The 16,320-nt window shown below is 35.9% G+C and overlaps 1 protein-coding gene across 4 annotated transcripts in view; it reads left to right on the forward strand.

The window, feature by feature from the left end:
• Positions 1-16,320, forward strand: part of DMD (dystrophin) — a gene marked incomplete at its 5' end in the record, with an annotated part of 1,290,802 nt that overhangs the window by 560,013 nt on the left and 714,469 nt on the right. For all 4 annotated transcript variants that reach the window (XM_084279200.1, XM_084279202.1, XM_084279199.1 and 1 more), the window contains 5 exons: positions 5,514-5,659; positions 6,592-6,804; positions 10,439-10,552; positions 12,042-12,197; positions 14,443-14,613. In XM_084279200.1, the coding sequence (XP_084135326.1) occupies positions 5,514-5,659; positions 6,592-6,804; positions 10,439-10,552; positions 12,042-12,197; positions 14,443-14,613 (800 nt within the window). The remainder of the gene's footprint in view (positions 1-5,513; positions 5,660-6,591; positions 6,805-10,438; positions 10,553-12,041; positions 12,198-14,442; positions 14,614-16,320) is intronic.

The raw sequence follows: 16,320 nt of genomic DNA on the forward strand, positions 1-16,320 counted from the left end.
TGCAATGTTGTTTGTGAAAGAAACACAATCTCATAAAATATGAGAAAGTATTTTTATTACTTTATAGACCTTCTTATATCCATAGGTGATTAGTCCTTTTGAAGATGGTGCATCTATCCCCCTCCCCAAATTATTCATTTCTAGAATACTGGTATACAGCTAACATAGAGGTCAGACAGTGCTTCAAACTGTTTAGTAATGTTCACAAAGGAGTGAAATGGAAAATCATGACAATAATTCAAATATGAATAATGTGATTTCCTAAGGAAATACTTATTTTTATGGTTGCCCTGGTAAAGAATGAGAGGCTGACCTTTACATTTAGTTGTGATGAAATTAATGCTGTCATGTCAGAGATCTCTAGGGAACAGCCTGATTGGCCTCTCAATCCTTTTCATCACAGGGAGAGATGTCAGTCAGTATCAGGTGAGTATTCCCTGCCTCAAACTACTTCCCAGGTGGCATCTGGCTCATTCCAGCACTTACTTTGCACTGTGACTGGACCAAACTCATTGAAAGTGCTTCAATTTTTTTGACTTGCTACGGTGAGCTTTTACCCAGCTGTGGTCTTCCATGACAAGACTGTTCTTCAGAAGGTGTTTGGGAAGTGTCATTAGATTTTTAGAAAGTAACTTTTAAAAAACCTGAAATCTTTTAGGGCAGGTGAAATTAAGACTATCATGATGAAAATGGCAAAGGAAATGTCATACTTATTTCATTTTTCTCTGCTTCATGAATTGATGCATTATGCTTTCCTTTCAAATTCTGATTCTACCTTTGCAGCATCAGTAATTTCAGAAGCTGAAGTCGTCGTTGTAGTAATGATAGTAATGATGCTGAATCATTCATCTGCATTTAAATGTCTCTCCTGTTTATTTCAAAAAGGACCTCAGAATATTTTTGCCTTCTATATCATGTCAAGATTCCTTAGACTTTTTATTTACTCACCCCATTCTTACAGTTATTTGTATGCACACCACTTCTTTCCCTAATAATACAGTATCTTCAAGACAGTTGCATTACATAGAGTTCATGCAACTCAGTCTTGGCATAATTTTATAAGACAACACACCTGAGTAATCATAACAGTGTGATGACCATTTCGAGTTTTAGTCTCTTGTTTAACTGTTTAATTTATTTTCATGCTGTAAGATTCTTAGAGATGTGTTATATAAGTGACAGTGAAATTGTTACATTATAATAATCTTTCACCAATTATTATATACTTGAGGAAGAAAAAGTTATAGCAAGTGTCCTATGAAATTTATAACTGGACTATGATTTAATAGCAATAATATTCATTGCTGTTTTGTTGTGAGAGATAAAGTTTGCTTAAGTTTCTTTGAACTTGCCTTTGTGCTGAAAACTCAGATGTGTGTAAGAAAATATTGTTTTAATAAGTAATATGCAAGTAATTTATTTTTTATTTTTCATTTCCTCCAGTATATTTTTTTTATTTAAATAAAGAATGAAAGGAAAAAAGCAACCAGTGATATGAATGTGCATGAGATAATCTCCTCTACACTGTAGCTCACTTTATCCTTTTTCACTGTGGTAAAAATGAAAATTTATAAGAACGGAAAATAAAACCTCCTAAAAAAATTTTATCTTAAAAGATATTTACTATCACATTAGATCTTGTGGAACTGGAGAAGGGCTTCCCTTCTATTTCTTTTAAGAGGTTAATAAATAAGAGAATTGGAAGTGTTAAAGCACTTGCAGTTATGGGGATCTCTAAGGGTGAGTCTGATAGTGACACTGATTATGTATTATACAAGATTCCTTACAATTCACTTTAAGAGTTTCTGGTGAAAGATGTAGGAGATGGGAATCACAGATTTTATTAAGTCATCAGTGTAAAGACTGTGATGAATAGGTTCAAGTTCTTTTATTATGAAATAAGCAAAACGAAGTTACGAGAAAATCAGCACAGCTTTAAACAGCGCAGTTATTACTGAGGAGTTTTTATGGGAAAGACATGAAGTTCAATCTTGTTTGTTCATTTCAGGCAATAAGTCTTTACTGAAATGATCCCATAGATTTTATCTGCTGCCTTTCTTCTTCCACAGTGATGTGATGAACAGTGGGATTTGTCCTGACTGTAGGGGAGACACATTGCAGCATATCCAGTGTGATTTGATAGATGCTGTAATAATTGTATTATCATTTCATTTCTGATTTGGGAAAAGATTTTTAGCTGGAAAATCTGACTACACAAAAGGAAGTTGGGAGGAAAAAAAAAAAAAAAAGTATTTTGCTTATTCGGAAAGCTATCTTTACATGTTTAATATTTCTACATATTAAAAATATATCCTCTCCAAATATCTATTTGCACGTTGTGTTTCCAAATTTAGGCACTTTTTCTAAAATAAATATGCAAGTAGAAAAGTATTTGCCTATCAGTCATCAAGGGGTACGATGTTAGTCACACCAAATCTATTCCTACAATGCAGCAAAATTCTCCTGTTATGGAATGGGAACTGTATTCTAATGTTTAGCAGTACAGTAACATATTTGTATTTTCCGACTGTGATTTTTTTTTTGCAATTCTGTCATGGGTCTAGCTCAGCTATAGCTTGGGTTGCAGACATACGCTGTATCTTTTCATATTTTTCATATAATATAGCAGAATCCATGTTAATGTACTGTGCTTATCACATGGGCTTTAATTCACAAACTTTAGTATCACAAAGCAAATTTTAGGATAAAAATAAACAGGTCTAGATGTGTGTTTATTTTATGAGCACAGAGAATTTAGAGTGTAGTACTGCCCACAGAGAGACCACAAATGTGTTAGATTATTTAGACAGCTAAAATTAGATAATGTGAGTCCCAGTGTAGGAGTTTGACTGAATTCTCGTCACTGACACCATGAATTGCAGAAAAAAATATAGGCTCTTCTTGAGTGTCATCCCAAAATCCTTTATATGCTTCCTTTTGAATGAAAATTCTGTCACATTGTCCATCTTGGAGAAAAAAAAAAAAAAACCAACAACCCGAAAAGTAAAATACAAAGAAAACAAAACAAAATGAACACCTCATTCCCTCGAAAAAACCCCCCTCAAACGAACAACCAAGACCAAAAACTCCAGCTAGAAAAAAGGCATGGCAAAGTAGTATTTCACTACTAGTAATCTGGAAAAGTTAAATAGGAAAAATATAGTTTCACAGAACTGCAAAGTGTTTTTTAAATGGAATATTTAATAACCAAATTGGAAAGCCACTAGCTTTCATCTCACTTGAATTAATATTTAAACCCTCAGATACCATGGAACATAATTAATATTGGACAACACATTTTCAATGTTTTCATGGTTTTGAAATTGTTGTTGGCAAACTTTCAGCGTAAGAGTTTCATTCATTTTGATGAATCTTGTGTTCTTACCTGTTCTGAGGTACCTTTCACTACTGTAAAATAACTATTATTTTATATAGCTGCTTGAAGTCATACATTAGTCCTAAGATTTGTTCTTCTTTGAAGGATAAAATTATTTCTAGAAGTTAAACATTACCTCAGAATATTGAACTCCATTTCGTATTTCTAAATAAAACTGCAGATTGAGCTGTATACTCCTTTGACATATCTGAGCTGTTAAAATGATATCTCCATTCATCAGGAGTGATATGTTTAAATCTGTGTTCTGTTCTAACATAGGAATTGTTTGGATTAAATGAGTCAAAGACAATACAATTCTCACTGAGGAAATAAAAAGGTTTAAAATAGTATTTGATGAGATAAATGTTTGGGTTTTGCATTTCCAAGAATGTATTACTATTTCTTTCTGTGTAAAGCAAGTAGAGTCATAGAATATCCTGAGCTGGAAGGGACCCATAGGGATCATCAGGTCCAACTTCTGGCTCCACACAGGGCCAGAGAAGTCAGAGCATGGGACTGAGCGCATTGTCCAGATGTTTCTTGAACTCTGTGTCCTGTGGTGCTGTGACCACTCTCAGTAAAGAATCTCTTCTTAATATTCAGTATAAACCTCCCCTGTCAAAGCTTCATACTGTTCCCTCGGGTTCTATGGTTGATCACCAAAGAGAGGAGATCAGTGCCTGCCCCTTTGTTTCCCCTTGTCAGGAAGCCATAGACTGCGGTGAGGTCTCCCCTCAGTCTCCTCTTCTCCAGGCTGAACTAACCAAGAGACTTCAGCCTCTCCTCATAAGGCTTCCCCTCCAGACCCTTCACTATCCTTGTTGCCCTCCTCTGGACACTCTACAATACTTTCATGTCCCTCTTCTGCTGTAGCAGCTATGCAGCAGTACATCATGAGGGAAGAAATTGTTTTCTTTCCTGGTAACAAGTTCTGCTTTTTCTAAATCCCCAGATGTGTGTAATAAAGCAGATCAGCGAAGATTTTTATAAGGAAAGTATGCCATACAATGTGGATACTCCATGAGAAGGAGCTTAAATTTCCCTGATTTAAGAATCATAGAATTGTAGGGGTTGGAAGGGACCTCGAGAGATCATCGGGTCCAACCCCCCTGCCAAAGCAGCTCCCTAGGACATATCACTCAGATAGGTGTCCAGACGGGTCTTGAATATCTCCAGTGAAGGAGACTCCACCACCTCCCTATGCTGTTATGATGCCTAATTGAAAATATAAGCATTTTTTTTCTAGTCACTTTCTGATGATCAACTAAAAAAAGTCTGAAGTACATTCAGTGAAGCATTGCTGTATGAGAATTTAGGCAAGCATCCATGGTGTTTGTCAAAATTCTTTTTAGGACAGCTATAGAATTTCTCTGTATTGTTATTTCTGAAACAGACAGGATTTGTAAATAGGTGTTGCAATTTTTTCAGCTTTTCTATACTTCATTTTGTCATGCAAGTTGGAAATGAAACCTTTCCAACCAGTCATGCCACTTGCCTGTATTTTTCTCAATGAGTCTTGAAGCAACTGTTGTTGAGGGCAGAGGGAGTATTTCTGCTAATGAGCTGCTTATGTGTGTGCCAGATGCTGTCTATTTACAGCAGCTGTAATGTTGGTGCAATAAGCACAGTTCCATAAAATTCAGCTTTAATGCAGAAGAAAGATTAATTTTCTAAGCTTTTAACAGATGTCTTAAACAGAACATTTTACTTGAACAGGAAAATTAAACACGCAAACATGGGCAATAAAAGGGAATCCTATATCTTATTGCATTTCTGAAATTAGATTTGGGGCTAAGCACAATGGTTTATCTGTTGATCACTAAATACACATACTTAAACTAGTTGTCTTGGCCAAGTAAGTTCTCAAGTGACCTATAACAAGTGAGTCAAATGACACACAACTGATAAAATGACAGAGATATCATAAATATTCGAATGAGCATATTGATTTTTCAAATATTTCATGCTTCTGCAGTTCTTGTAAAAATCTGATACTGGGACTGTTGCAGCCTGTTGCAAAATAGCCAATGACTTCAATAAGGTTTAGCCTTTTATCAAACATCATCTCTCAGCAAACCAAATAATGAAGCACAAAATTATTTTATTTCTTCTCCTTTTTCTTCCTCATTGAATGTAGTTTTTGACAGTTTGCCTCCCGCACGCTACAAAGAGACAATGAACACTATACTTGTATGGATTCAGCAGTCAGAAACTCAACTCTCCGTGCCTCAGGTTGTGGTTGCTGAATATGAAATCATGGAGCAGAGACTCAGGGAGTTCAAGGTGAGTGGTCAGGCTGTGCGAACAAATGTCTCAAATGAAAAGTTTAGAGAATGCAAAGTTATCAGGAGTCTGCTGAAGTCTACACTACAGATTTTCAGTGAATTACACACATTTGGGTTTTAGCCAAGGGCTTCAGGAGATTGCAGGTGATTACTTACATCAATGCCTAAAGATAAGGGATTGAAAGTGTTCACTATTGAAACCAATTTTATAAGACATTAAACATGTTAAGGAAAAGCTTTTGTTTGTCCTGAAGATATACAAAATATTCCACTGATGATATCTCTGGTAGCTAAGTAAAGATTTAGCTGATGTCATCTTCCAGTGTTGACTTGGAAAGGATTGTCAGATTTCCTATCAGATGTACAAGCAAATAAATATAGAACAAATTTTGCCAGTGGATACAAACTTTCCCTGCATTTCAATGTTTAATGATGTACTGTTTGATGGTTAATGAGCATGTTGTTAGAAGCAACTAGTAATGCACATGCAGAAATGGAGAAAGAAAAAAAAAAAGGAATATAGGAAAAAAGTTAGAGGCAGCAAAGAATTGCAAAAGTTTTGAGAAGTTATAAAAACTTTAAATCATAGAAGCAGTTCTAAGTTTATTCTTTTTCTCAATATATAGCCTGATTCTTTTGAAATTGTAATCATTAGGGCAATAGTAAATTCTTCTCTCACATTAATTAAGTGTATGTGGATCATCTCTCTTGACAAATACAAATGCCTCTGGTTATATTCTCAGTTCAACTACCTCCAAGTTTGTGTGAAAAAAACAATTCCAAATTGCTCAGTAGAGTATGTCATTTGATGTTTTAGCAAAGGTGACCGATATTTTCTTTTTCAATCCTTTATCAGTCTCATCTGTGCTTGTGAAACAGAGAGAATTGCCCACAACATGATTTAGGACACTATTTGCTTCTTACTCATAGGATCTACAAAGTTCTCTGCAAGAACAGCAAAAAGGGCTGAACTATCTCAGCACAACCGTGGAAGACGTGTCCAGGAAAGCCCCTGCGGAAGTCAGCCAAAGGTATCGGTCAGAGATTGAGGTGGTCCAGGGCCGCTGGAAGAAATTATCAGCACAGCTGCTGGAACGTTGCCAGAAACTTGAGGAGCTTATGACCAAACTCCAGCGATTCCAGGTCAACAATTTTTTTTTCCGCTGCAACTACTATGTGATGGCTTGTGGCTCTGAGACTTAACACAGGGTGCAGTTACATATCTTCAAGAAAGTAACAAAGTGAAATATCAAAACAGCTCAAAAAAATGCATTCCAGTGTTCACTTGATTGTGGTGGCCCTGAGATTTTACTTTGAGTTGTGATTTTGTGGCTGTTTCTGCCCATGGTATTTCAATTACAAAAGTTAACTTTGATTTCAGTGAAATTACTACTAATAATCCTCTATGGAGTTTTTCGTGTAGATAAAGTAGCTGTAATCATATGGACTTTTATGGATTCACTTGCATAATTAAATGCATTTGTAATGTGGCAATATCATATTTGTAACATGGCAACAGTTGCCAGAAAGCAGAGGTGTATGTCATTTACACAATGGTGTGAATTTCAGGTATTTAGATGACAGTGTTGGCAAATTACATTGTTTCTCTCATTCTGAGGATCTCCTATTTATACTATTTATAGATATCACGTGTGTCAGCATTACAGGGGAAGTGTATGACTTAGATGCTATAAGATTTAAGTGAATTTTTAATATATTCCTGTTCTATTTCTATATAATTTGAAAGGACAGAATTCAGACAAATTCAGATCAAGCACTCAGAAAATTCGAGAAAGTATTTTTAATACGATTTTCTCTCCTTGCATCCATGCAAATGAACACTTGCATATTCATGGGTGACTTCACATAGAAAACTCAAATTTGAGGTCCTGCAGCCATGTTCAAGGCTGTGTTCTCACAGTGTCTTTCTTCTCAGTGTTGTCCCTATATTTTTTTCCAAGAAGTATTTCTGTCCTTGCCTTTGGTTTGCTAGTAGTAGAACACGATACATTATTAGGTCCATGTTATGAATTATAATACAATAGCATGTGAACTGTAATTGTTAGTTTTAGCTTGATTCAATAGAGTTGTGTGTTCTGGAATAAATTTTCTGTTATAGTATTCTTACTCTTCTGGTTCATAGAGGATAAAAAAAAAAGTTTTAGAGAAGAAAGTAAGTGCTCGTTATTTTGTTACTCTTCATTGTTTTTTAGATAAGCAAAATGGACCAAAAAAGAAGGAAACATTTTATACCATTTCTAGTTTAGTTATTGAAGCACCACATTGTTCTAAATTGTTTGAATCTGGCCATGAGATGAAGTTTGATGGTATGCTGGAATAGCCTTGGCCAGCAGCCAGATGCCCTCCCACCTGCTCTGTCACTCCTTGTCATCAGCAGGACAAGGGGAGAAAATAGGATGAAAAAGCTCCCAGACTGAGATAAAAACAAGGATGTCGCTTACCAGTTACCATCAGGGGCAGAACAAACACAACTTGGGGAAAATTGATATAGTTTAGTATAGATTTAGGTAGTGAGAAGCAAAGAAAAAAAAATTGAACACACCTCTCCTCCTCCCCCTTCTTCCAAGTCTGGACTGTGTTGCTTTAGTCTTGTCTCCTCTTCTCCCATGGGCACAGTGTGTGAGGAATGGGAGCTTCAGCTAGTCCATAGCTGCTCCTCTCTGCTACTCCGTCCTCCTCAAACATGTGGGTCTTCCCACAGGCTGCATCCCTTCACGAAAGATCTGCTTGTTTGTGCATCTGCATGGGCTTGTAGAATCCTTCAGACCCAAACTGCTACAGTGTAGGGTTCTCCACAGGCTTCCATGGACTCCCATGGGCTGCAGGGAGAAAACCTGTGCCACTGTGGTCTTCTCCATGGGCTGCAGGGGAATCTATGCAGGCTGGACCACCACCTCCTCTTCCTCCTTCTTCACTCATTTCAGTGTCTGTCAGGCTGTTTCTTAGTTTTCCTCTTCTACCTCCTTGGCAGTTTTGCCCTTTCTTAACTATATCACCATGGAAACATCACTAGCTGATCATGAGATCAGCTGTGTCCTGTGGTGAGTCCACTGGAGGCAGCTGAACTGGCAGCACAGGGCAGCAGTTCACCTCTCCTCACAGAGGCCACCCCTGCTATCAAAACCCTACCATATAAACCCAATATGAACAGGAAACCTAGGAAATGTTTTTATCAATAGTACAATGAAGTGTTTGCAATTGCTCAAGGCAGAACAATATGCTATGCTTGGAAAAAAAAAATGCCTTACCCCCCAAAAATAAAAAAATCTGGATAGAGTTTTAAAGGTTCCCCTGCTGCTCTTCAAAAGAGAAAGTCACTGTAGTACACAGATGACATATAAGTAATTGTCTTTTCAACTCCTCAAGTGACTTCCAAGTGATTGCTTTAGCTGCTGCAGTTTATGGAATTCATTAGCAAGGGATACAAAGAAATCAGTGTTGATAAATAAATTCAGTTTACGGTCAGATTCAAAATGGAAGTTCTACATACGATCTTCATTGGTAGCTAGTTACATTTTAAGTAAACCCCACCAGAACTATATTTTGAAGTATTAATGAACTATACTTAAAATATTCATGTAAAGGTATTGATGTTTGATCAGCAGGATTCTGAAATATTTTTTCTCACTGATAATGGAATACACAATAGATACTTTGGCAGTGTTTGGGTAACTGATAATTTTGGTATGATTATTTTTATTAATTAGATTTATTTTCCATGGTAGCCTCTTGTTATTCAATATATCAAGCACATGTCAAAATGTCCCCCTTGGTTATGTATCTTGTTACAGTTGTTAAGGTGCTTTTAAACACATTTTAGGGCACAGACTGTATTCTAATGTAAAGTCCTCATTTTGTGTTTCAATTCAACTTTACTTTTAATATTGGTATGTACTTCACTGTTGCTGAAAACATTTTGATGAACAAATGCGTTATAATTTGCCTTTAAATGTTTTACCATTTAGAATTTTTATTTTAACATGTCCATCTAATTGTTTGCCTAAACTCACAATTTAGGGTAATCTTAACTGACATTCTTCTAATCTTATTTCTACCTTATAAGACAGTAATGTTTCCTTGGACTGGTAGAGTTCCTTATTTCAAGTATTTGAACTTTAGCTTTTTTTATTAATTGCAAGGCTTAATTAAAGATTATGGGAAGCAAGTTATTGACTACAAATCTTCTAGCACTAGCAACAGTAACTGAGAACCAGTCTCTGAAATGACTTATCGTAAGATTTTAGTTTCTGAAGTGAATGTTTCAATTACTGTTTCAGTTACAAATTCTTTTCTTGTTCTGAGCAGTAAGGGAGTTTTTTTTCTCATAGAGAAATAGGCAATAAACCATGCAGCTTCTTAAAGGAGCCTGAAATTTAAACTGAAGCACAGGAGGATTTGATATGTGAGCCTGAATTTATTGCCAAGTACACATAGTTTGAAGCCCTACAAGGAACCAATGAAAACATGTGAAACATCTGAACACAAATGATATCTGGAAGGCAGAAACTTGAAAGCCAGAAAGTTGCCTGCTTGGTGACGCTTTAAACTTGGGCAAAAATATTCAAAATACAGGCTTAAGAGTCAATGACAGTCCCAGATAAAATTGGTTGTGCTTGTTTGCTGTGTTGCTATTTTTCAGACAGTTCAATAATACTGAAATTACATTGCTTTGAGTTTTAGTCATAGTGCCAGGATAAGTTACACCATTGTCAGTCAGGTTCTGTGCAATGCAGTAAAATGTCTTTTTAATAAACAGAATGATATCAAAACACTGAAGAAGTGGATGGCTGAAGTGGATGTTTTTCTGAAGGAAGAGTGGCCTGCCCTTGGTGATTCAGAAGCACTGGAGAAGCAACTCGAGCAATGTACAGTGAGTATTACCTGCCTGCTTGACAATTATTCGGCTCTTCTCTATGAGCCCAGTTTATCCAGAAGTTACATAAATTATTACTGTTCCTCAAAATAAATTCCTGTTGTAAGGGGGTTGTCTGCAGTGCATTTGGACCACCTGCATTTCTGAGTTTCAAGGAGAATTCTGTTAAAGAAAAGGAAACCTGAACACAGAGAAGAGGCATACAGTGACTGTATTTATAGAAGGAGCAAAACATCAGAGGGGGTACTTGCAGCAAATAATAAGTTAGAAGCCATAACAATTTATTTTGTTGAGTTTACAAACACTGCATGAGTATTTGTTATAAGCCCCATAATCTGTGCCAGATCTTTTTCTGTATTATTCACACATGATTTACATGATTTTCTGGCTGTACCGAAAGAACTTGCATGTATTGAGTTACATAAATTTTTTTTCACTCGATTTACAAGCTCCGGGATTTTGTCTCAGCAGAGTTTTAAAGCATCATGAAGTATTGATACTTCCATCACAGGGTTTACAAATTCCTCTGCCTGTCCCAGCAGAGTGTGTGAGTGCAGTGAATCTTGTAAGCCATGATAGTTCCTATCTGTATGTTCGGTGGAATTTGTAAGTTCTGTAAGTGCTCTGGCAGGGTGTGTAAATATTCTGAAACATATTGATCTTACAACAGAACTATGAGCTGCTTAGACTTTCTCTCTTACTCGTTATTTAAGTAGAATTTATTACAAATTATAGAGAACAACTCTTATTTCTACCGAGTAGTAAGTTACATCTAGATCCTTTAGAATCCGTCACCTGAAATTATGAAGAGTTTGCACAAATATTAGCTATTACTGTCAAATATACAATAAAACTACTAAAATCTTCATCTATGTGTTTACACTTCCAGCCTTCTCTGTTGTGCAGGAAGTGCAGGTAACATCTGCAGCACTGAGGCCTTAGAAAATAAGATTGAAGGTGTTGATTTAGAACTATCTCAGGGCTTAAATAATATTTAACTACAAATGTAATTGTAATAGCTAGGTATAACCAGAGAATATCACCATTCAGATAACTTTAAAGAAGTTATCAGGCAGATTACCAACCCAAGGGTGATGCTGACATAATTAATAAGATGGATTTACAAATAATTTTCCACCATTATGATGTGATGCTCTTCAGCAAATATGAATAAAAGACCTAGGCATTGTAATAGGTATATGTAACATAACACAATACGTCTGTGTATATATTTAGTCTATACATAACTTCTAAAACTTTATATATTTTGTAAATGAATTTTATCTGATGTAGAATAGCTTGCCACAATACAGCTGCTCATTCCTTTTTTATTTATTCTCATAACAAAGTCTGTAAATACTGCTTATTTGCCTGGAGATCTGGACCAAAGACATGTTGGAATCTCAAGTAGACACAGTTTAATAGGAATAGTATATTTGAAAATTTCTGTTAATGCTGCTTGCCTAATCTTCTCCTATTCCTTTAGGCTTTAGTAAATGATATCCAGACAATCCAGCCCAGTTTGAATAGCGTTAATGAGGTTGGGAAGAAAATGAAGACTGAAGCAGAGCCAGAATTTGCTTCCAGAATAGAGGCGGAACTGAAGGAGCTCAATGTTCAATGGGAACACATTTGCCAACAGGTATCAAGTCTCCCACGGTGACTGGTTCATTTTAAATTAATAATCAGATTTCTCATTGGCAGAATGCTTATGCTTCCTTCTACGCTTATCCAAAAGACATAAAACTAAATTTATATATACTTGGTTCACGTTTATTAACCCTCTGTTTTGGAAATTTTACTTAGCATGTAGAAATGCATGTCAAGTATTTATAATACAATATCCTTCTATTTTTATAACAAATCTATGTATTAATATCTTAGCTCTTAATAACAGTGTCATTTCAGGGTCCTGCAAAACTAGCTTTCTGAAAGTGGCATATAGGCATTTGCTAAAAAAAAAACCCCACCAACCCAGACCAAGTTCTTTATTTATTATGTTAGGTTTTATTTTGGTCATTGTACTTGTGTGTCATTACTCTAGATGTAATAAGAGTGTAAAGCATTGAATAGTTCAGACACTGGATATCAGTAACTTGGAATTAGGTGTATGTGCAGATATGTGTGTGTGTAAGTTACAGTCTCCAGTGGTCAAACAAATTTGAGAGAATGGGGCATAACAGGAAAGAGCAGTTCTTTTATTTTCATTAAAGACATCCTTAATAAACATTTTTATAGCTAAGGAAGCTAAAAAGTCCTATTTTATCGATAGTACTTGCTTTATCGTTCTTTACAGTTCAAAGGAGGCATCTTTCATGTATTATTTTTATTTTTTTCTACTAGCTCACTCTATTGTCCACTTTTTTCAACATATATTTGCTTAACAGTAAAACCATTCCCTTTCAAGATGGTCAAATGTCCTCTTAAATTACTGTTCTTCAGCTTACATGCAGAAAATAGCCTCCATGTATTTTTCTGATAAGCATAGTTGTTAAAATAGTTGATCTTTGAAATCTGTAAGACATCTTATTGATCCAGCCATGTAGTCTTGCTCTTTTGTCTAATGTGGAGTTTTTAATTGCTTATTTTAGTAATGATAAGTCAGGTAGCTTTGTGTTTCTCTCTTGGAAATTTCCACTAATGCCTTATAAGTTGTCATCTTTTTAGAAGTCTGACTTACCTGAAAATCTCCCTGTAATATTTCCCTAAAATACACTGCACAAATTGCCTCTCAGTGGGCATTTCTAACAGAACTTCTTCAATAACAGTAGTAAATTTAAAAATCTGTTTGATCTGTGGGAATTTCTTGAAAGGATTTGAAAAAGTCAACTTTAGTTTATATACTTGCTGTTAATAGGACTGTGAGAGCTAACAATTGGCAGATACTCTTTCCAGCTGATGAGAGATTAGCCTTTCTTCTGGTACTGTGACTGAGGAAGAGGCAATTTTTCAGGGCCACATACAGTTCTGCTTTTATACTTGTTGAGCATCACCTCTTTATCGTTATGCTGTTTTGTTCTGTAAAATGGTATTTGTGTAGAACAACATTTATATTTAACAACCAGTCCTCAATGATGGGTAATGAAACCAGTAACACTCAAAAACCCTGAAACACTAAGATGCAATTCCTCCTGATGATACTGAAAATAACATTTACTGAAGTATCATCCAAGTACAGGACATCTGAGTCATCAGCTCTGCACACACATCTTTGAAAAGTGGCACTAGTGGAACTAGATGCTTTTGTTGCAAATTTCTTTATGCTATTGAAAGATGGCTCAGCCAATGGCTCAATCGGTTATGGACAATTCTGATTAGTTGATGCAAAATTCATAAAATTATATAATCATGGAATGATTTGGGTTGGAAGACACCTTAAAGACCATCTAGTTCTAGTTCTGTACAGGAGCTGTATAAGTTACATGACCCCATATAGTGATTAGCACAAGATCTAACAAGTATTTTTCTTCCCTTAAAAAAGTAGTTTCTTCCAGAAGGAAATTAATTTTTTACCTACCTCTCTTTATGATATACACCTTTCTGAGACATTCAATAGCTACTTCACCTTCTTAGAAGATAGTATCTGGCTGATGGGCTTTTTCATATTTATTTTCTGATGATGCCAACATATGGTGTAGAGTCTTGTTATAGGATCGCTGAAAAGTCATTCTGCACAGCAATCACTCACTAAAAAAAGGATGTATGCACACGTGGATTGCTTTTTCAATTACCTATTATTAATGACTATCTACTTACGTGCTAACATCTGCCTGATTACAGCAATGTTATTAGTGTAGGATTTCATGTGATTCTTTTCAGGTTGAAATACTGTCAAGTTTGTACAATAGCATTCCTTCAAGTACTATGAAATGTTTTCTTTCTTAAAGGCCTATGCTAAGAAGGCAGCATTAAAAGGTGGTTTGGATAAGACAGTGAGTCTCAGAAAAGATTTGTCAGAGATGCATGAATGGATAACACAAGCTGAGGAAGAATATCTGGAAAGAGATTTTGAGTATAAAACACCTGATGAATTACAGAAAGCTGTGGAGGAATTGAAGGTAAAGGATGAATTAATTTCTTGAGCTGGTTTTGAGTTTTTCATCGTAAAGAATGTCTATTCTTTCTTTTAGAAAGGTGCTTTTTGAGATCTATTAAATTTAAGAAAGTAAGCAACTTCAAGTAATTTTGATTTGGGATATACTGGAAGATATTTAGTCTTTCACAATACCGCATTGCTTCCCTCTCCCCCCCGCCTTTGCTTTATTGGATACTTGATTTTGATGCAGCTTCATCATTTTCATTAAGGAATAATTCCTAAGAATCAGGTGTTAGCAGCAGTTAATTGATAGAGTAAAATCAGATTTATGTCTTCTTTTTATATTAGAGAGAAAGGGGAAAAAATAATTTAGTAATTCAGGGTACATGTTAATATATAGTAAGTATGCATGATTTATTATTTAATTTCTGTAGTATAGCAATATAGGAACAGCGTATTTTTGTCTCCAATAATCTTACTTTCCTGTAGGACGAGTGTAGCGTTTGGACAAGAAAATAATTTGTGCTACATGCTCAAATTGGCTGTTGCTCAGCCACTGGATGTGGGCTTGATTTTTACTTGATAGGTAAATTGTTTGCCCTGTGCTATTCAGGAAGTCAGACTGTATGTCCTTAACAATCCATCCAACACTTTCTTCACAAACTCTTCATTGCCCGTAGGGTTTTGCTAGTGCTTGAAATTATCTGACCATGCAACTGATGATCTCTTCATTTACTGACAGAAATTACTTGATGCTAGTCAGAATACACAGAATATATTAAAATATATGGAACAAGTTTGATTCACTGTAAAGGAGACAAATGTGTCAAAAGCAAGCATCTGCTCTAGAGATACAGTTCTTTTTTAGTAATTAAATAACAAAACTCAAATATATATATTGCACCGTATAATAAAATATGTTAATTATGTAGTTTTAGAACGCGCACACACACACACCTTCCCCCGCCATGGGTTACGCAGTAAATATTCTGTACTTCCAGCTGAAGTACAGGAATTGTCAACCTGTGACACTTTGACCTATGCAAACAACCAGATTCTTTTGTCATGCAGCCCTTCACCTGCTCCCCATGATCAATTTCACAGAAGCCTTGCAGTCACTTCTGCTGTCACACAACAGGCAAAATCTGGAGCAGAACTCTTTGTTCATCCTGCAACCCATGACTAGGAAAGAGTAAAGCCAAGAGCAGCTTAGTAAGCTTTCTGTGTCAGTGACAGCCTGATCCAAATTATTCTGGTTCCTGGACTTCCTCAAACCCAGAGAGAAAGAAATCTGGGAGCAGGATTTCATTTTATTGTCTTCAGACCAGGAAGTTCTCAATTTGAATTCCTGTGAAGACCAATACACACTGATGACACTATGTCTATTGTCACTCTGGAGTCATATCACTACTGAAAAGAGTCATAGACATCATCCCATTGTAAGCTGTCACAGGAGACAATGCTATAGGTATGACAACCTTATACCTTACTAATGTGACAGCAGAACAAGATGGAGAGTCGCAAAAGGTGGAGGAAAAAAGTTGGGAATTGGATTGATCAGTTTTTGTGGTTACAAAGGCTAAAATGGGGAAAAGGTGGCAGGTTGGTGGTTCCAGATCAGTTAGATATGATTTGTTAATTATAGGTCTGTGTCCCACCAATCTTTCCTGCATCTGTCCTCTGTTAAACCTCTCTGTCTAAGGTCCTAACACAGAAAATGCTTTTTGGG

This window comes from Gallinula chloropus (assembly GCF_964237585.1).
Source record: "Gallinula chloropus genome assembly, chromosome: 1".
NCBI classification, from domain to species: Eukaryota; Metazoa; Chordata; class Aves; order Gruiformes; family Rallidae; genus Gallinula; species Gallinula chloropus.